At 54.2% G+C, this 19886-nt stretch overlaps 1 protein-coding gene across 1 annotated transcript; it reads right to left on the reverse strand.

The window, feature by feature from the left end:
- Positions 1-14963: 14963 nt before the first annotated feature.
- AOC1 (amine oxidase copper containing 1) lies at positions 14964-18780 on the reverse strand (the record flags this gene model as incomplete). The annotated part of the gene is made up of 4 exons (XM_081147317.1): positions 14964-15233; positions 15678-15810; positions 16097-16382; positions 17193-18780. 4 exons carry the CDS (start codon positions 18778-18780, stop codon positions 14964-14966), a joined length of 2277 nt encoding a protein of 758 aa, XP_081003443.1.
- Between the last annotated feature and the right edge of the window lie 1106 nt (positions 18781-19886).

Raw genomic sequence — 19886 nt, forward strand, 5'->3', positions numbered from 1 at the left:
TGCAAGGGAGGCTGGGAAAATAGGGAGCACAGGGACGCTGGACATTCAATTTACTCACACCGCTCAGTGCGTCACTCCATCAGCATGATGCCTTTTGCCTTTGTCTTTTACTCTGACTTGTCATCTCCCAACAATTCCTCTAGTGTATCCCATCATTGTCTCAGCTGTGACGCCAGGAAAGGGATTTTCACACTTTCAGACTCAGGCCAGAGGGTGCGGTGGTGAGGTTGGCAGCTGGGGAGGAGACTGCTCTGGTGGGAAACGTGATGATTCTGGTCCCTGAAATGGGGTCCGGTGTCCTGAGAATGAATAGATTGGTGCCTGCTTCGTATCTCTGTGAACTGGCAAAAATCTCTCTAAAGCCCACCTCGCAGAGATAACCATTGCTTGTAAATGTCCTCGTAGACATCCCTGGGTCTATTTAAGTAATGCATTTCTTACATAAATGGGATGGATTCTGTAACTTGCTATTTTCTAGGCAGTCGTGGCCCTCTTTCCAGCGATTTTGTGAAGATAATCCATTCTGTCTACTGCCTGCTTAAATATAGATCTACTTTTTAAATTTCAGCTATTTTCATATTCAAATGCTGTTATTTAAGTAGGTATACTATAAGCGAGCCAGCCAGTCCTCAACTGTTATCTAATTTTTGATATTACGTGCAGGGCTGCAGTGAAAAGTCTTGGGTAAACATCTTCTAGAACTTTTCTGATTACTTTCTAAGGAGAAGTCCCTAGAGGTGGGCCCTCTGGCTCTGAGGGTTATGCCCGGGTCTCCCACGTGCCCTCCAGGCCACACCGCTGCCCTCTGCGTGACCCCTGCACTGCAAGGTCATCCTGGGGACACCCTGGCTCTGTGCTGGCTGGCCCGTCCATGTGTGTAAGCGGTCTAGTCTCTGTGGACCCGGAGATCGCTCAGCGGGGGTTTAATCGTTGCCTTTTCTCTCTGTCTGGCTCCTGAAGGGGGAAAAAGTCTTATTTACGAAATTCTCCCCTGAATTCAACCTCAGGTATCAAACACATCATTGTATGTTTTCCCCCCTCTAAGTTTTATAGTTACATCTCCCCATTTAGATTTTTGATTCACCTGGAGCCCACATTTTGCCTACAGTGTACAGTAGGAATTCACCTCCCTCCAGTATAAAGAACTAGATTCCCCAACAAATATTTGCTAAACACGTTCTTTCTACACTGATTTGTGGTAACTTCTCTCCCCTGATCCAATTTCTTGTATAAACAGGGGTTTATATGTCTGAGCTCTCTAGTTTGCTTTCTGATTCAAGAACTTTACTGTTTTACTACTATGACCTTGGAGCCTGTCTTTATATCTGATAAGATGAATTTCTTTTTGCCCTTCTGTTTTAAAATTATGTTAGTAACTTGAGAACTTTTATTTTTCCTTATTATAAGGTCCCTGGAAACCCGAGTCCCTGGCAGCCCTAGTCCAAAACTCCAATCTTGGTACCAGCAGTCACAGAAGCAGGAGCTTGGCAACCGACACAGACACAGGAACGCAAAAACTCAGCAACCGACAAACCACAAAGTGACCACAGGCCCCTGCCAAACCACAAATGACCAGTGAGAACACCTGTACCTGACTCCAGAAAGAACAAACAAGACTGATTCTTTACCCAACTCCCCGCTCCCTCCCAAGTCCGACTTAATCCTGTAAAAAACAGTCTCTACATCCTCGGGGTGGTGACTGCCCATTGAGCCTCGCCTCGCCTGCACCCAGGTGGCTTTCAATAAATTTGTTTTTAACTCTCAACAAGCCTCGTACGTCTCTCCCTTGGCAGATCCCCCTAGCACTTATAAATTTTAGAATAAGTTTAAGTTCCTAAAAAAGTACAGCTGGAATTGATTAGGGTTATAATTATGATAGTACTTGAGTGGAAGTGACATTTTTATATTAAGTTGTCCCATCCAATAACATGGATTATTCCATTTACTTAGATCTTCTTTTACCTCATTTAATAGAAGGTAAACTTTTCTCCCATTGAGGATGATGTATTTCTTGTTTTATTTTTAGGTATTTTATAGCTTTTGTTGCTATTATGAATGGTATCCTATTTTCGGTCATATAGTCTAGGTGGTTATTGTGGTCTAGCGAAAGTGCTATTGATTTTTGTAAGTTGATCTTACATTTATCCAACAATCCTTTTAGTAGTTCTAATCATTTGTCTGTTCAAATTCCTACATAGATCATCATATTGTCCTCAAATAATAACATTTTTGTCTCTTTCCTCCCAATTCCTAAGCCTCATTTCTTTTTCTTGTTTTATGACATTGGCCAGGATCTCCGGTTCTTTGTTACATAGTAACAGTGCTAATAGGCATTCTTATCTTGTTGCCAATCTTAATAGGATGTTTCTAAAGTTTCTCCATTAGGTAAGATGTTTGCTGTGGTTTTTGATATACAGCCTTTAAAAGGCGTGGAGAGAATGCTGGCCGTGAATCAGGCTGTTCTGAGTTCAAAACTGAGACCTGCCCCTTACTAGCTGTGCGGTGAGGACAAGTTATTTAACCTCTCTAAGTCTAAGTTTCTTCATTCGCAAAATTGAGAAAATAACCATACCTACTTCCCCAGGGAAGCCACATGGTAGGTTGTCCAGTGAAATAACCCAGAAAAACATTTAGCAGAGAATAGGAACTGTCAGCTATTGTATTCGTAACCCACGCAAGAAATATCAAGGACACCATAAGTCTCACGGAATTTTTTAACCATGTGCAGAATGCTTTCTATAAAAGGTTAAGTGAAAGCTACAGACTAAGTCAACATCTGTTTAAAAATGCTTTTAGAACTGCGTAAATAAAAGACGGAAGAGAAATACATTGAAATGAGGGATTACAGGTGATTTTAAATGGTCTTTGTATTTTTTCTGTGTTTTTGAATTTTTCTCTAATGAGCACAGGATGACTTTCATAATCTTTAAGACATGTTTTCTGAAAACAAAAAACTCGGTGTGACTCAGCTCTGCCGAGGCTGCCAGGAAAGCTGGTGCCATCTTTGGCTGCCCGGGAGAAGCAGTGCCTGGCCTGGAGAGAGCGGCCTGCAGGGCTTGGCACTGGCCAGACCCTGTCTACATCAGCGTTTTGTTTAGCTCTGGGCATAGGTAACCATGGGGACCTTAAATGTCACGGAGAAGCAAAAATGTGGCGTGTGTGTGAAGGCCTCACAATCTAGAGGAAAATAGGGCTGTGGAAATAGGAGGGAGTGACGCCAGACTGGAGCCCCAGCTGGGGTGTGGAGGTCAACAAGGTGACACGTGGGGGGCGGGCTGGGGTGAGGGGAGAAGAGAGGGAAACAGGGAGGGAGGAGATAGAGAGAAGAGGGGGAGAGAGAGGAGAGAAATATCAGCGAGGGGAGGGGGCTTCTGTGGGAGCCCAACTGACCCTAAGGCCCATCCATTGCTTTTCTTGTGCCTGGTGCCTGGAACATTCTTCCGGGCACTGACCTTCCCCATCCCACCAGGAGGGTGACTCTGAGCTGCAGAGTGTTGACAGACCCTGCCCAATGTCCCAGGGTCCATTGACCCCGGCCAGCAGGTGTCCTGCTGGGGCGCTTGCTCAGCCTGGAGGGCTCGGGCACCAGCTGGGCCTTGGCCTCGGGTGGTGGCCAGTGCTGGGTCCCAGCAGCCCCATCCTCTTCGGGGTGGGCCCTCTAACGCCTGCACTGGGAGCGGCGCCCACCAGCTTTTCAGAGTGGATTTCTTGTTCTTAATTTTCTTCGGGTTGGGTTTTTATCACCTGAAACCAGAGAGGTCCTGAGGAACACAAAGTGACAGACGTCAGTGGTAAAGGGGAGCTAAACGGAGAGGCTCTAAGGAGAAGGTGGCTTGTGAAAGACACTGTGAAAGGTGTGTCCCCGGGGAGGCCGGGCCTGACTCACCTGCCCTCACCAGTGTGCTAACTCTCTGTCTCTCTCTGTCTCTATGTCTCTGTCCATCTCTATCTCTCTGTCTCTGTCTCTCTGCCTCTCTCCATCTCTGTCTCTGTCTCTGTCTCTGTCTCTATGTCTCTGTCCATCTCTATCTCTCTGTCTCTGTCTCTCTGCCTCTCTCCATCTCTGTCTCTGTCTCTCTGTGTCCCTTTGTCTCTCTGTCTCCATCTCTGTCTCTGTCTCTCTCTGTTTTTGTCTCTCTGTCTCTGTCTCTCTGTTTCTCTCTGTCTCTTTCTCTCTGTCTCCAACAGGCCCCTCTTCCCCCCCTTCCTGGTCCCTCTCTGGGGCGCTGGCACCACCTCCGCACCCAGCCTTGAAGCCCACAAGCTGCTGCCTCCCCTTCCTCCTCTACAGCCAGCACCCCCCCCCCCCCCCCCCCCCGCGCTTTGCCTCCTGGATTGTTCTGGAATCTGCCTCTTGGTTCTAACCCTCCCACCCCTGCCCTGATTTAGTGTCTTATCATCTCGCTCATGAATATTTTCAGAGTTTTAAATGGTCTCTCTGCCTCCACTCTTGTTCCTCTCAAATCCACCCTCCTGGCTGTCACCATGGCGAGCTTGCACAGTCCCAGATGGCATGGTGCCTGCCCGCAGAGGGCCCTGCCAAGGGCCCCATCGCTGGGAGTCAATCTCAAGGTCATCGCTCCCTCCCCGCCTGAGCTAGCGGCTCCCTGCCCTCCGCCCTGCTCCGGTCCCACTGGGGGCTGCGGCTCCCTGCTCCCAGCATGACCCTCACGCCTGTTCCCTTCTCTGGGTATCTGCTCAAACTATGATCCTCGGGCCAAGCCCTTCCCTCCTGGCCTGGCCCACTTGGTTAGGCTCAGGTCTCTGCCAGACGCCCTCCACCCAGACTCACCCCTGCCACACACAGGCCCACAGGGAGGGGATGTCTCTGCATTTCCACCACAATGTCGTCCAGTTATTTCCTCAGGGACCAGTGCTTCCCACAGGCTTGGTGCATGCAGGGCTGGGGCCTCTGACACGCCCTCTGCAGTGTGGGCCAGAGCTGGGGCGCCACAGAGACTCAGCAAATGTCAGAGGAACCCACGGGGCTGGGCACTGCCGGTGAGACTTTGGGGCGAGAACAGGAGGGCTGTCCATGCCCATGTCCGTTAACACTCTGCTGGGCTTTGGGCTTGGCTGCTGCGGACCTGTCCTGAAGGGCCTGACAAATCATGTTAATGAATACAGTTTCCCCCAAAGGACATGGGGAGAGACTGAGGCTTCAATCAGGGGGGTGACGTGGTTTGATTCGGACTTTAGAGTGATCCCTCTGGAAGTGAGGTTGAGGATGGTCTAAAGGAGGTGAGATAGGGGGCTGGGGGGACACCTCAGGTCTGATGTGATGAGCAGAAAGTCACCATGGGAAAGGGAAGGTGGAATGGATTCAAGGAGTGTTAAGAAGCGGGATCTAGCCCAGCTGGCGTGGCTCAGTGGTTGAGCATCTACCTGTGAACCAAGAGGTCAGGGTTCGATTTCCAGTCAGGGCACCTGCCCAGGCTTTGGGCTCAGTCCCCAGCAGGGGGCTTGCAGGAGGCTGCCCATCGATGACTCTCATCATTGATGTTTCTCTCTCTCTCCCTCTCCCTTCCTCTCTCTGAAATCAATAAAATATATATATTTTAAAAATAGATGGGATCTACAGGGTAAAGAGAGGGAGTGGTCTGTGGGGGCAGAGGGTGCCCAGGATAGGTTCCAGTCTTTGGCTTAGGTGGCAGGGACATAGTGATTGGATCCTCGAGCTGGGGGGTAGGAGGGGAGGTGGTGTGGGCGTGCGGGTCTTGAAGTTTAGGACAATCTGGACGTGAACATACATTTGGAGGTCATATTAACCAGAGGGTAGACAGCGAGGGAGGCCCCAGTCATCCCAGTTCCCCGGGGGTTGGACAATATGCTCTGTGGGTATAAAAGAATTTCCAGTGGCGTGTATAGTAATATGTGGCCGACATTGCTGGTTGCTCTTGGCTCTCCATTCTCACGTTCCTCTCCCAAACAGAACCTGAAACTAACTGGGGGTGGCAATGTGCAGGTAAAAGACTGGTCCCCAGCCTCCCTATCTGGCCAATGCCTTGTAAATAGAAGCGATTCTTTGAATTCTGCGAAAGCACCTAAGAGTGTGGGGCCATTTCTCTCCCTTCCTCTGTCCTACTGCCTGGAACTCAGACGTGATGGCTGGAGCTCTAGCAGTTGCTTTGGACTGGGAAGCTGAGGGCCACATCCTAGGTGGCTGTGGTGAAGAGGCAGGAGGCTGTGTCTCAGACGCCTTCACCGAGCTCCTATACCAGTCCAGGCTGCTTTTTCATAAAACAGAACTCTCTTGCTGAAGCCGCTGTTTTATTTTCCTGTGGAATCCAGCTGAACTTAGTCCAAATGAAAACATTGTGGTTCTGCGGTATTTGTCAAGCTACAGCCTGGCACCCTGGGCGGGGGGCTTTTCCGGGCTCTGCTGTGTCACCTCTGGGGAGGGTACAGTGACAGGCCCGCGCCCGGGGAAGCTGACAGCTAGGGTGGCTGCGCCACCTGGTGGACACATGAGAGCACCTTCCTCTCAATGAGGGCGCGACGCTCGGCGGCTGGGATGCTCTCCTGGGCCGTGGGGCTTTTACCAGGCAGCCCAATTTGCATTTGACCTGAGCCCCAGGTCATCTTTAACCAGCTATAAAATGAGTGCTCCAGAGCCCTGAACGTTCATGGACCTCTGAGAACTCCAGGAATTTCCCACTGTCCTGAGATGCTCAGAACCAAGGGGGATTGGGCCTGTGTGTGTGTGTGGGGGGGGGGATGTGTGCCCGCAGCTTGTAGCTGTCTCCACTGGTGGTGCTCCCCTCCCCCAGGTTGCGAACTTTTGCACTAAATAAAAGATTCCACGTGACCTCTGGTTCTTCACACGCCGGCCTCAGAGCAGTAGCTGGAAGGGGAGGGGAGGGAGGCGATGACTCATGGCCTCTCCGAGCTGTAAATGAGCACCCCGGGAGCCGAACCTGGCAGCCGCCTGGGACACTGGGATGTGACCTGCGGTGGGATGACCCTCAGGCAAATTGGGCTCTTGTGGGCGGCCTGTGAATGCACAAACCCGCCTGTCGAACTCCGTCGAAAGTAGAGTTCAAATCGTCAAAACCAGTCTTGGGGTTTTAGGAATCTGAGCGGTTTGGCAGAAAAAGACCCCTGACCCTGGGCACACATATGCGCACCTAGCCTGCCACCCGCGCTGTGTGACCCCTGCCCACTGTCTCTCTCCCAGATCCCTTTCCTTGGTGGCTGGAACACCTCTCAGCCCTGACATTGTGTCATTGCCCCGGCCTTTGTAGTTAGCGTCGCCTAGGTCACTAAGGCGAGAGAGCAGAGGCTTTGGGGAGAAGCACAAACAAGAGCAGCAGGAAGATGATTTTGCCAGGGGTTACCCCAGAGCAGAGAGGGGGCGCCTGCCTGTCTGTGGTGTGTGTATGGGGGGGTCTATGTTCTGTGGGAAGGGGTGGGGACCAGCGGGTTCATGAGCATCCTTGGTTCTTCCTGGAGGGACCTGTAAGCCTGGGTGGGGGTGGGGAGGCGAGGCAGAGGCAGACAGAGCGGCCGGGCCTGGGGTCTAGGACAGCGGGTGCTGAGAAGATGCAGCTGGAAGAGAGAATGAGATGGGGGAAGGGGACAGAGAGCCCCCGTCCAGGAGCCCTGCACCTCAGGACTGCAAGGAAGGACCTTAGAGCCAACCCGTCACTTGAGGGCGAAAGAGACTGGGTCTCCGAGGTGCTGTGGCCTGCACAGGTTGGTGCGGGCTTGGTGGGCAGAGCTGTCAGGCCAGGCCCTCCACCTGCCAGGCTGCTGGGGTCAGAGTCCTGCTGGCCTGAAATCAGCACCCAGACAACGGGGAGGCCTCCTAATTCTTCATTCTTTTTACGCTTAAGAAGACAAAGGGTTTCTGTGCGTTGGTCAGGTGAGAGGGTCGCTCTTAACCTGACACCCTCAGGAAAGGCCTCTGGAAGCAGCAGGGTCTTGGCTCCCTAAACCGTCCAGCTTCCTCCCCTCAGGTAAAGCAACCTCGCCAGCTCTCTCTCAGCTTTTCTCATTTGCATCTCCACCTGGAAGCCCAGCCACAAACAAAACAACTTTCTGTTTCACCTGGGGGTGGGGCGGGGGACATGCAAGGCTGGAGGGAGGGAGGGAGGAGGGAGGGGGGAAGAAGAGGGTGTAATTCCTCTTCTCTCTCTTCTCCCCCTTCTCCTGGGTCTCTGGTCCTCCACATAGAAGGTTCGGGTGGGCCTGGGCGCATTTCCCACTCAGCCCAGCCTGAGCTTCTCCTGCCCCCCTCCTTGGACATTTCTGCCAAGCTTGGCCAGGGAAGAGGGGTGTCACTGGCACTCTTCCAGCATGACTGGGGGCCTGTCCTAGGGGAAAATGCACAGGACCCACCCCCACCCCCACCCCCAGGGGCAGAGCCTTCGGCAGGTGTGAGTGCGCAGAGGTACGTGTAAGGAGGGTCTCCCTCCAGGTATGTCTTCCACCCACCACCAAACACACAGAGATGTCCAGGCAGCCCGAGAGTGTCCCTGTCATTGCCCCTATGTTGTTCTGGGGCCCCTGAGCTGCCAGAGGAGCGGGTCAGCCTGGCCACGTGGAGGCCCCCCTGACCCAGGTGGAGTAATATTCCCAAAGGGAGTGGTCAGGATTTCTCCTCAGGGGTTTAATCCATGTGACTCTGGGGCCAGACCACCCGCATTGGCTGAGCACTGTTTGTCCTGTTCCTGGGGCCAGCAGGACTATGAGCCCATCTACTGAACAATCTGGACTAGATGGGGTGCAAAGTACAAATGGAGGTTCCCCCTTTCCATTCTCTGCCGTTTAACCTGCTGCGCTGGCCCTGAGACCCCCCCCCCTCCTGCTCCAGGCACCAGCTGAGGACAACAGGACCACAGACGGGGGGGGGGGGGGGGGGGGGGAGGGTCCAGGGTCAGTTCTTCCTCCCTCTGTCCCTGCTCCTGGGCTGCACATGGTCCCTGCTGCTGCGTCTCTGGAATGCCTGGCCCCTGCTTGCTTCCCAGCTCCTCCATCACCGGAGCCATCGGGTCCCTGACTTCACGGGTCTCTGTGCTCAGAACCCCAGGGTTCTGCTTCCTGACACCCATGTCTACCCAGGTCTCCCATCCCGGCCTCAATGACAGTGGGGCAGACCCTACCATCAATGTTTGATTATGTCTAGGTATTAAACTATTAAACAGCCTATGAAGTTAATTTAAAAACTCTTGTCTGACATCCAATTCAAAGGTTTTTCTTCTCAGTTCAGCCTGACACCCCTTACCCAAGGGTCCCACCTGCTCCTTGCCTCCCTCCTGCTCTGGGTCTTGGGAGGCCAGGCAGGGGTTGGGGGGGACTGAGGAGCCTGGCCTTGCTATTCCAGAGGAAGTGAAACCTGTTAGGTTGAGGACCAGGAGGGGTGCAGCCAGCTGGGTGTGGGGGTCCCTGGAGAGAACAGGGAACTAACTCAGGGTGGGGCCTTCGAGGCCTGCAATGCTCAAAGACACCAAGACAGTACAGGAAACGTTAGCTTCCCAGCCCACGCAGGTACTGTGCATTTGGTGCTGGCAGCTTTGGGCTTTACAAAGATTCACAGACACCAAAAAAGTCCCCTTCGATGGCCTGTTGCCTGTGTCTCAGGTTTCTTTTTAATTAGCTGCCCTAACGGGAGCATTCAGGCATCTGCCCAGGCGTACGGTCAAGTCTAAATCTATTCAATTACTTCTTGGCAATGAACTGTTCCTGCAGCCACCTGGCCTGCCAGCCCAGAGCCTCCTGCCTGCCACTGGCACTGGACTCTTGGCTGGGTGGCTGGCGGCTAGGCCCTTTGGGTTTAACACTCACCCTGACACTCCTTCCCTCTGCTTGACATGAATTGTTTGTGGATTACAGCCAGGAATCCCTGGGTAGGAGCAGAGATCTTTGTAGCTTGGGGGCATGAATTAGTCTTAATTCCAGATCCGGTGGAAGGACGTTAGAAGTAATGAGGGTTTGAATGTTTCTTCCCAGAGCAAAATGGCCCACTCCCTCCCTATCTCCCTCCCCCCCTTCCTCCATTTCTCTCTTTATATTATATATACACACACACACCCCAGCTTTATTGAAATATAATTCACATACAATATAATTCACCTATTTAAAGTGAACAATTCAATGACCTTTTTTTGCTGTTAATCCTTACCTGAGGATATTTTTTCGACTGATTTTCAGAAGGGGGGGAGAGAGAGAGAGGAGAGAGAGAGAGAAATACTGATGTGAGAAAGACACATTGATCGGTTGCCTCCCATACTCATCCCTATAAGGGTTGGGGATCGAACCTGCAACCCAGGTACATGCCCTTGACCCGGAATCGAACCTGTGACCCTTCGGTGTGCTCTAACCACTGAACCACCCCAGGCCAGGGCTCAATGATTTTTAACATATTCTCAGAGTTTTGTGCAACTATTGCCGCACTGAATTTGGGAACGTATTTATTGTCCCGGTAAAGAAACTCTATACACATTAGCGGCCATCCCCAGTTTCTCCCCAGCATGGCCCAGCCCCAGGCCATCGCCACTCTGCGGAGAGGAGGGAGGAAGGGGGCCGCGCCGTCCGCGTTCCAGTCTCTCCACGGGCTCACCTGCACTTGCTCGTGTCGGTCTCGGATCCTAGCCTCCCCGGGGAAAGTGAACGGCCTCTCTTCCTGGCTTTGATTGGCATTTCTCTCATGAACAATAACATTCGGCATCTTGATACACTTATTGGTCATTATGTATCTTCCGCATTCAAATGTATCTTTTTATTGAGTTGTGTGCGTGTGTGTGTGTGTGTGTGTGTGTGTGTGTATCTCTTTCCTTTTTTCTTTGTTTTGTTAACCTAATGGTTAATAATAGATTACGTCAGATGTTAGAAATGATGTTAGCATGTGGATGCTATTAATAGGTATACTAGCTAATGCTGAAGACACTCTTTTTAACTCCAGGAAAATACGATCATAAAAAAAAAAAGAACTTTTAAGGCACAGTGACTGGCTTTTTCAGTAAGGCTGAAGGTCAAAACTAAACAGTCTCAAAGAAAATACATTTCCTGGCTCCTCTTGACAAGAAGCTATTGTCTACTGAACACTAACCCTTTTTGTTTAGGAAGATTAGATTTTTTTTTTTTTTTTTTTTTTTTTGCCCTAATGCTAGAAGATTTGCTCTTTCCTTTCCTTTTATGGACATTCATAGTCCTTTGTCTTTTAGTAGTTCCAAAGCTTTGAAACAATGTTCAGACGATTTCAATTTTTTTTTTTTTAAACCACCAAGATAAAAATTGCCGGTGTTTTAAATATTGTATCAGTTGTTATGAAAGTACTTTGTCCAAATCCCAGGATGTTTGTCTTCATGGTGTGAAGATAAAAGGCTTAAGGTTCATCTTCTTACAGCCCTACAAGGAAAAGCTCTTCAGACAGGTTTCTGAGATATTCAGCGTAATCAAGAGTCTGTTTGCTCGCCCTGGCCGGTGTGGCTCAGTGGTTGAGCGCCGCCCTATGAACCAAGAAGTCACCGGTTTGATTCAGGTCGGGGCACATGCCCGGGTTGCCGGCTCGACCCCCAGGAGTGGGCGTGCAGGAGGCGGCCGATCAGTGATGACTCTCTCTCATCACTGATGTTTCTATCTCTCCCTCTCTCTAAAATCAATTAAAAAAAGAAAACATTAAAAAAAATTCACTAATTCAACAAACTGTGCTTTCCTTGCTAATAAGAGACACATCCGTGCTTTTGGGCGGGTGTGCTTTCCTGCCAAGGTGTTGCCTGACCTTCCGATTCAGAAGTGAACCAGGGGGGGTCTGAGACAACCCGGGAGATTTGGGAGGAGCAGCCTTGGGGGGCCTGGCAGTGGAGAAACAGAGAAGGCAGGACAGAGGATGGGAGTGAAACATGCAGGTAAAATACGCCAGAGGACGCTCCTTGCAGGAAGGCAGGCCTCTGGCCACCCTGTCTTCGGCCTTCCACCCCCCCCCCCCGTCCTCCCTGGGTGCACCTGTCTGGACCCTGAACTTGGACCCAGCAGTGCGAACAGCAGGGCAGCCTCAGAACCTCGGTCCTGGCTGGAGCCTTGGGCGCGGGGGTCCCAGCGGCGCAGGGGAGCCACCTAGCGCCCAGCCGGGGGAGGCACTGGGAAGGCTCAGCGCTTAACCCCCAAAAGGAGCCAAGGAGGGGAGCCCAGAAACAGTAGGTCTTCAGAGCCTGGGAAGCCCTGAAAACAAGAATAGGGACAGCCTGAGCCCCCCTCTCTCTCGACATATACCTTTGAATTCACGTGTCCTTGTAAAATATGGTTACTCCATGCCTGAGATTTTATTTTACTTTTTAAAAATATATCTTTATTGATTTCAGAGAGAGGAAAAGGGAGGGAGAGAGAGAGATAGAAACATCAGTGATGAGTCATTGATCGGCTGCCTCCTGCAGGTCCCCGACTGGGGATCGAGCCCACGACCCGGGCATGTGCCCCGACTGGGCATCAAACCGTGACCTCCTGGTTCATAGGTGGACGCTCAACCCCTGAGCCACGCCGGCCGGGCATAGTTTTCTCATTTCAAGATGCCATCTGAATGAAATCATACTGGATGCAACACTTTGCAGTTGACTTTTGTTTTCCTACTGAGCATAATGTTACTGAGGTCCACCCAGGTCGTTGCCTGGGTCAGAAGTTCATTCCTTTTCGCTGCTGACCAGTGACTGCTCTGTTGGACCAGAGCATGTTCAGTGATTTCTCCACCGAGGGACATTTGGGTCATTCACAGGCCGTTACGATGAATAAATCAGCCGTGAACATTAGTGCGCAGGCTTTTGCCTGAACATAAGAATCTATTTCTCTGGGCTCAATGCCCATGACCACAAGAGACGGCTGGTCCTGCAGTAAGTGCAGGTTCCTTTCTAAAAAAAAATAAATTAAAAAAAAATTCTCACTCGAGGATATTTTTTCCATTGATTTTTAGAGAGAGCAGAAAGGAGGGAGGGAGGGAGAGAGGGAGGGAGAGAGAGAGAAACATCAATGTGAGAGACACATCGATTGCTTGCCTCCTGCACGGGCCCCAACCGAGGCCCGAGGATTGAACCTGAAACTCAGGTATGTGGCCTGGACCGGGAATCGAACCGGTGACCTTTCGGTGTGAGGGCCGCTGCTCTGACCACTGAGCCGCACTAGCCAGGGCCTCTCTGGGGTTCTTGGGGCTGCTTTCTCTGGGGCAAAGCTCGGGTTCTCTTGCCATCTCATTAGGGAGCGAAGGGTTGGGGGTCAGTGCTGTCGTAGCCAAGGGAATAGCCAAAATCATGATCAGGGCCAAGGGAAAAAACTGGACCAGGCGGGGGAAGGGAGGATATGAGGAGTCGGTGTAATGTGGAATTTGCATTTCCTGAGCAGTGGGTCACTCAGCCACTCAACAAGCATTGCCGGGTGCCCACTGAATGCGGCAACATTCAGGCACACAGTTAAAGGGGGGCGATGGTAGTAAGGGGCGGGGCTTTGGGAGCGGCTTAGTAGCGAGAGAGGAGCCTCCAGGACAGATTAGTCCTCGTAGAGACTCGACACGGATCCCTCACTTCTTCCCTCGCCTGAGGACAGACGGAAGTCAGAAGTCTGCCAGTTAGAAGAAGGCCCTCACTCAACTTCCCTGGCACCCTGATCTTGGACGTCCGGCCTCCAGAACTGTGAGCAATACATTTCATTTATAAGCCCCCTCCAGTCCATGGTATTTTGTTATAACTGCCCGAAAGGACTAAGACGACAGGCAGCTCATTTTATTAGTATCTTGTGTACCTTTCTAGGGCTTTTATAAAAAAATAGAAATACGTATATATACTTATAAGAAAACCTACATCCTGCTCTCTTCTGCGAAAGTTAGCACACTGTACATAGTGTTCTATGCCTATTTTCCTTTCTTCCTTAGTTTTTTTTCTTTTAAATCCTTATGCAAGGATATTTTTTTTCCACTGCTTTTCTGAGAGAGTGAAAGGGAGAGAGAGAAACATCGATGTGAGAGAGACACATTGATTGGTTGCCCCCTGCACGCACCCCATGTTGGGGTCAGGGATCGAGCCTGCAACCAAGGCCCTTTCCCTTGACTGGGAATCGAACCCGGGACCCTTCAGTGTGGGGGCCGATGCTCTAACCACTGAGCAACACCAGCCGGGACATTTTCTTCCTTAGGTTTTTCCTCTCATCAGTATAGAGAACATGCTCATTCACACGTTTTTTTCACGTGACCCCCCCCCCCCCCCCGCCCAGAACTGCACCAGGCGGACGTGCCAGAGTTTATTCAGATTGACAAGCTCTCTCCCATAGGTGGCTGGCTGGCTCGTTTCCAGACTTTCTGTTCCAGACAGCTCTGCAGTGAGTCATGTGTACATATTTTTTTCTGTGTTTGTAAGTAGCTCTCTGGGATAAACCCCTAGACACTGGCTCAGTGTGTCTGAGGGTAAAGATTTTGCTAGTTTTCCCCCCATGGCGTCTCCCTACGGCTGTGCTCCTTTGCACGCCCATCAGTGACGTAGGGGAGTCCCCCCAAAGGCTCCTGAGAGGAAGCTCTCAGCCTCAGATTTTTTTTTTTAAAATATATTTTTATTGATTTCAGAGAGAAGAAGGGAGTGGGCGAAAGAGAGAGAAACATCAATGATGAGAGAGACATTGATCAGCTGCCCCCTGCACACCCCCCACCGGGATCGAGCCCGCAGCCCGGGCCTGTGCCCTGACATGGATCATAAGCCAATGCTCACATGCTGAGCCACACCGGCTGTGCAGCCTCAGGCTTTAAAAAAAATGAATCTGAGAGGTAAAGCTGGTATCTCAGTGGCCATCGCTCGTCTTAGCAATGGGAGCCTTTTCCGGGACGGAGTAGACCAGGGCGGACGGAGGCCAAGGCCAGGTGTGTGTCTCGCCAGCTGTGACCCCGCAAGAAGCAGCACTTGGAGCTGAGTCCTGGGGGTTTATTTTCCATCCCTGGGTGGGATGGGGGGCTCAGGCTTTTAGTTAGGAGTTAGCGGGGGGCAGGGGACCCTCTACACGGGTGTGTAGTTCCCGTTGTAACGGAAGGGGTTCGGCTTCACGCAGTACCCGCCCTCCTCAGGGAGCCATCGCTGGACAAAGTTGGGGCCGTTGTCCCGATGCCACACAATCACCGTGTCTTTGGACGCCACGGATGGGTCCTCCTCGAAGAAGTTGAAGGGCCGGAGCAGGAAGCCTATGGAGTTTCCCGGGGTGGCCGTGTTGGGGATGTCCTCTGAGTGGGGGATGTGCAGGAAGCCCACTGTCACCCAGGCCACTAGATCCTGTGGGAGAGAAGGGTGGGCAGTGCTGAGAGACTCGGAGAGGAGGGGGTGGGAGACCTCCTCCAGCCCCCTTTGTAAGGAACAGGCAGATCTGGGGACCACAGAGCTTGCTCTCCACACAGCCAGCTGAGCACAGGTCTCGGGGCTGGGCACAGATCCCACCACTGGGCACAGATCCCGGGATGGGGCGCAGATCCCCGGAAGGGGCACAGATCCCACCACTGGGCACAAGTCCTGGGACAGTGTGCAGATCCCAGGACAGGGAATGGATCCCGGGACTGGGCACAGATCCTGGGACAGGGTACAGATCTGGGGACTGGTTACAGGTCCTGGGATGGGACACAGAGCTTGCTCTCCACACAGCCAGCTGCCGCAGGGCACAGGTCCCGGGACTGGGCACAGATCTAGTCTTGGGCTGGGGCTGGAAGAAAGCGGGGCCAGTACCTCATTTTCAATGTTCTCGTTGTTGCGAAGAAACTCCTCGAAGACCACAGGCGGGTCCCAGGGGTCGTTCTGGTTATAGATGCTGCTACTGTACAGCTCAGACTCCCGGTACTTGGTCACCGCCAGGGGGTACCTGCCGGCGGAGAAGCCAGGTGGTTCTGGGCCCTCCAGGGCACATCTGCTGCGTCGGCGAGGTGAGTTTTCCCCAATTTCGAGATCGTATCCTGGCCCAGTGTCACCTGGGGCTCAGCTCCTCCTCCCCAAGCGCAGAGCCACACCTTGGAAACGCGCGCACACACACGCCCGCACGCCCACGCGTCCAGACGCACTGCCCCACAGACCCAGAGCCCCATAGACAGAAACACAGACACGGGGAAACGCAGGGCAGAGCCTCGGGCCTCAGCCCCCAGCCCGCTCACCTGGCCCAGGTGACGGCCCGCTCCTCCTGCCAGCCGGGGGGCAGCACCTGCTGGGCCATGGAGTGGATCTGCACCCGGTAGCTGCGCTTGTGGCCCCAGCGGTTCTTCTCGGGGCTGGTGAAAAGCAGGTGCTTGGGCAGAGCTCGCCGGAAGCTGAAGGCTGCCTGGCGCTCGCTGGGGTAGTGCTTCTCCTCCAGAGTCGGTTGGACCATCCGGTGTTCCGGGCTCCAGGGGATGGTGATGTTTTCTAGCTTCATCCCCAGGGTCTGGAAGCTATTCTTGGTACCTGCGAGTGTGCACAGGGACACAACATGAGGATCCAGCCCCCCCAAATGACGCCCTCCATTCTGCGCTGAGATCTCCTCCCCAGACCGCATCCAGCAGCAAACCATCAGGGGCGAAGGGGGTGTCGGGGGTACGTGGAGCCAGCTGTGGGTGGCGTGTCCGGTGGGACTGAGGGCAGTGCCTCTGAAACGTGTGTCCTGAGCCTGTGGGCCGCCCCGCAGTCCTAGAGGAGGGGTGGCCATCTTCCGCCGGCCGGGGACTGTGGCCAGCGCCCTCTGAGTCCAGGGGGGCAATGGGGCCCAGCCGGTGGGGAGGGTGGGGTCCAGGAAGGGAAGCCCCCATCTGGTCCTGGGGGCCTGCTCTGACATGAGGTTTGACGTCAGGCCACATCCTGTCTTGACGCCTACGCCACAGTGACACCGTTAATCCAGGAGACCCAGGAAACGTTTCCGATGACCCTGCGTCCACCTCAGAGGGCTAGACGGCGGCCACATTCCTCACGCTCCAAGGCGTCATCCTCTCCCCCGCCCCGAACGCACCTCACTGCCCACCCCGCCCGTCTGGAGGGTCAGTGCCGCCCCAGGGCCCGGACGGGGTTCACGATGCTGCACCCCAGGCAACACCGGGGGGGCCGTTCACTGCCACCCTTCTTCGGGGACACGGGTATTCCAGCCCTGTGGGGTTCAGAGGCCGGCTGAGCCCGTTCTCCTGACGGCATGCCCCCCGGGGAGCAGCGGCCTCCCCCACGGGTGGGAGTTCGCGTTTGGATGCGGGCGTTTGGGCCCGGGGGGGGGGCCCAGCCGAGCCCTACCTGCCACGTCCAGGTCCACGCGATAGTGCACGAGGTGGGTGTGCATGTTGCCGAGCAGGTTTGTGTGCAGGCGGGTTCCGTAGCGCAGCCCCTCGGGCGTGTAAAAGGTGGTGTGCACGTAGCCGGTGGCGTACACCTTGGCCTCCATCGCCCCGTTGGGGTAGAAGACGAAGTCCCAGATGTAGTCGTAGTTGTAGACCGTGGATGTCGTCCGCAGCACCAGCACCTGGCCCTCAAGCCCCGCGTAGAAGTTGAAGCCGCCGTGGTAGTTGGAGTCGAAGTGGCGCCGCAGGGGCACCCCGGTGGGCATCTCGAAGAGACAGAGGGCCCGGGGGTAGCGGACGGGGTCGTCGGCGTCGTAGTAGTGGAGGGCGTCCAGGAAGGTGGCTGTCTCCGGGCAGTCGATGCCGGGGACCAGCTCGTGGGTGACGGTACCCAGGCCCCAGCCCAGGTCGATGTACTTGGTCTGCATGCCAGCGGGCGTGTGGCCCCCGTACAGAGCCACCGCCTCCTGCACGCTCACCTCGTAGGCCACCTGCTCCCCGCCGAAGCGCACGTTCAGGACCTGCAGCCCCGACGTGGACGGCAGCCTGAACGCGAAGCTCCAGCCCCCGTAGAGGACGCTGTTGCCCTCCAGCCGGTAGCGGGGGCCCTGGGGCTGGGCCAGGCGGGGGCCGTGGGTGGCGATGGGACTGGGGAAGTCCCCGCGCGGCTTGTAAGAGGAGAAGAGGGGCGGCTCCTCCGCGGCCTCTGCCCCCTTGCCCTGGGGCGGCAGGTCCTCCAGGACCACCACGTCTACCTCCCCGTTCCGGTACTTGCGAGCGAGCTCCTCGGGGCTTCGGTAGAACTTCCCGTTGTACCAGACCTGCTCCACCGTCCAGTCCCGGGCGTCGACGCTCCCGTGGTTCAGGAGCAGCTCCAGGCCCGTGGGGTGCAGGAAGAAGCCTTCCACGAAGCGCTGCAGGATGATCCAGGTCCGGCGCTGGCCGGAGGCCAAGCCCCGGGGGGACACATCGGTGAAGGTCAGGCATCGGTCGGAGCAGTCCTCGAAGGAGAAGCCGCCGGTGGTGTCGAGGAAAAATTGGTGCAAGGGCTTGGTGGCCTCCTGCAGGGTGCGGCTCAGGAGGACGGTCTCTGCAGAGGACACAGGCCTGGAGGCCCAGGAGAACTGGTGCCCAGGCCTGGGGGGCAGCTTGCGCAGGTAGTGGGGCCGTGGCAGGGGCCCCACAGCAAACTCAGTGACGTTGCGATGCTCCTGGGCTCCGAAGAAGATGACCGCCCGCGCCTCCCGGGCGGGGCGTCTGTGACCCTTGGTCAGACATGTCAGCACATGCTGCTTCTTGGGCAGCAGCAACTCGATAAGGAACACGGAGTTCTTAGCGAGGGTGGGGGCCCTGTGGGGCTCCAGCCGCAGCTCCTCCCGGGACCAGAGGAAGTCACGCACGGCCTTCAGCTCCTGGGCGCTCAGGTCTGCGAACACCTCCGCCTGGCTGCACAGGCGCCGTGGCGAGTGGTTCGCCTCGGCCAGCGTCTGCAGCACCAGGACCGCAGCCACGGCCCGGCACAGGGCCAGGGTCTCTCGTCTCATGGCTCTAGAACGCAGAAGAGATGAGCTTAGTTATTTTGGGGGGGGGGGGACATGGGTTTCCACCAGGCTGGGTCTGGGACTGCGATGTCCTCCGGCCCTGGTTTCCCTACAGATGCAGCCAGAGGCCACCCTGGGGCAGGTGGGGCCCTGAGCTGCTCCGATCGGTGTTTTCCATCGATTTTAATTCTGCGCCCTCCTCGCTGGTCGGTTAGTCCTGCGGATTTTCTTACCTACGTCAACCCTGTTTCCCACCTTGTCTGCCATTATCTCAGCTCGGCTGCACCTCCACCTTTAGGGCTACTCAGCCAGGGCTGGTGACTCAGGGCCTCCCCCCAGATCCCACTGAGCCCTTCTTGGGTCCTGGGTGTGGGTGAAAAACAGGGTGCTGTGAGCAATCACAAATCCCTACCTGGGAAGCCACAGTGGGTAGCCAGGCCCAGGCCTGGAATAACTCTTTAGTTAAGCCAGCCATGTCCAGGGTTCTTGACCATCTAGGTTGACACACATTTGAGATGCCAGAGTGATACCCCCTCTCACCCCCTTGGAGGGGTAACCCCCCTCAAGGGGAGGCAATGTGCAGGAAGCCCCCAGCACCTGCTTCCCACCTCTTCATGTAGTCTTTCTCCATTCCACATGTGTAACTGAAACCACAGATTGTCATTCTTGGAAGGGTGTGAGATCCCTCCCGCTTCCTGCCACTTGTCATCAATTTGGGCTCAAACGAACTCTTACAAAAACGACCCACAGGTTTGGATGTTCCTTACGTCGACATGGGCATTAACAGCAGAACTACACTTTTGATACGTCAAAATGTTTTTCATGTGGCTACAATCGGAAATGCAGCGTAGAAGTTCCAAGAGTGGGCTCGGGAGTCAGGCTGCCTGGGTTCAAGAGCTAGCGTGTCCCACTGCTAGGGCCTGCTGTGTGACTGTGGGCAGGTTGCTTAAACTCTCTGGGCTTCCATTTTTTCGACTGCACAATAGAAATGAACAACCACAGTACCTGCCCCCTACGGTAGCGACGAGAAATCAATTGGTCAATAGAATAATGTGTTTAGAACTGTGCTTACCTTCTAGGTCCTAGGAAGCACTCTAGAATCCTTAGCT

The sequence above is a fragment of the Miniopterus schreibersii genome (assembly GCF_964146895.1).
Source record: "Miniopterus schreibersii genome assembly, chromosome: 9".
Lineage (NCBI taxonomy): Eukaryota > Metazoa > Chordata > Mammalia > Chiroptera > Miniopteridae > Miniopterus > Miniopterus schreibersii.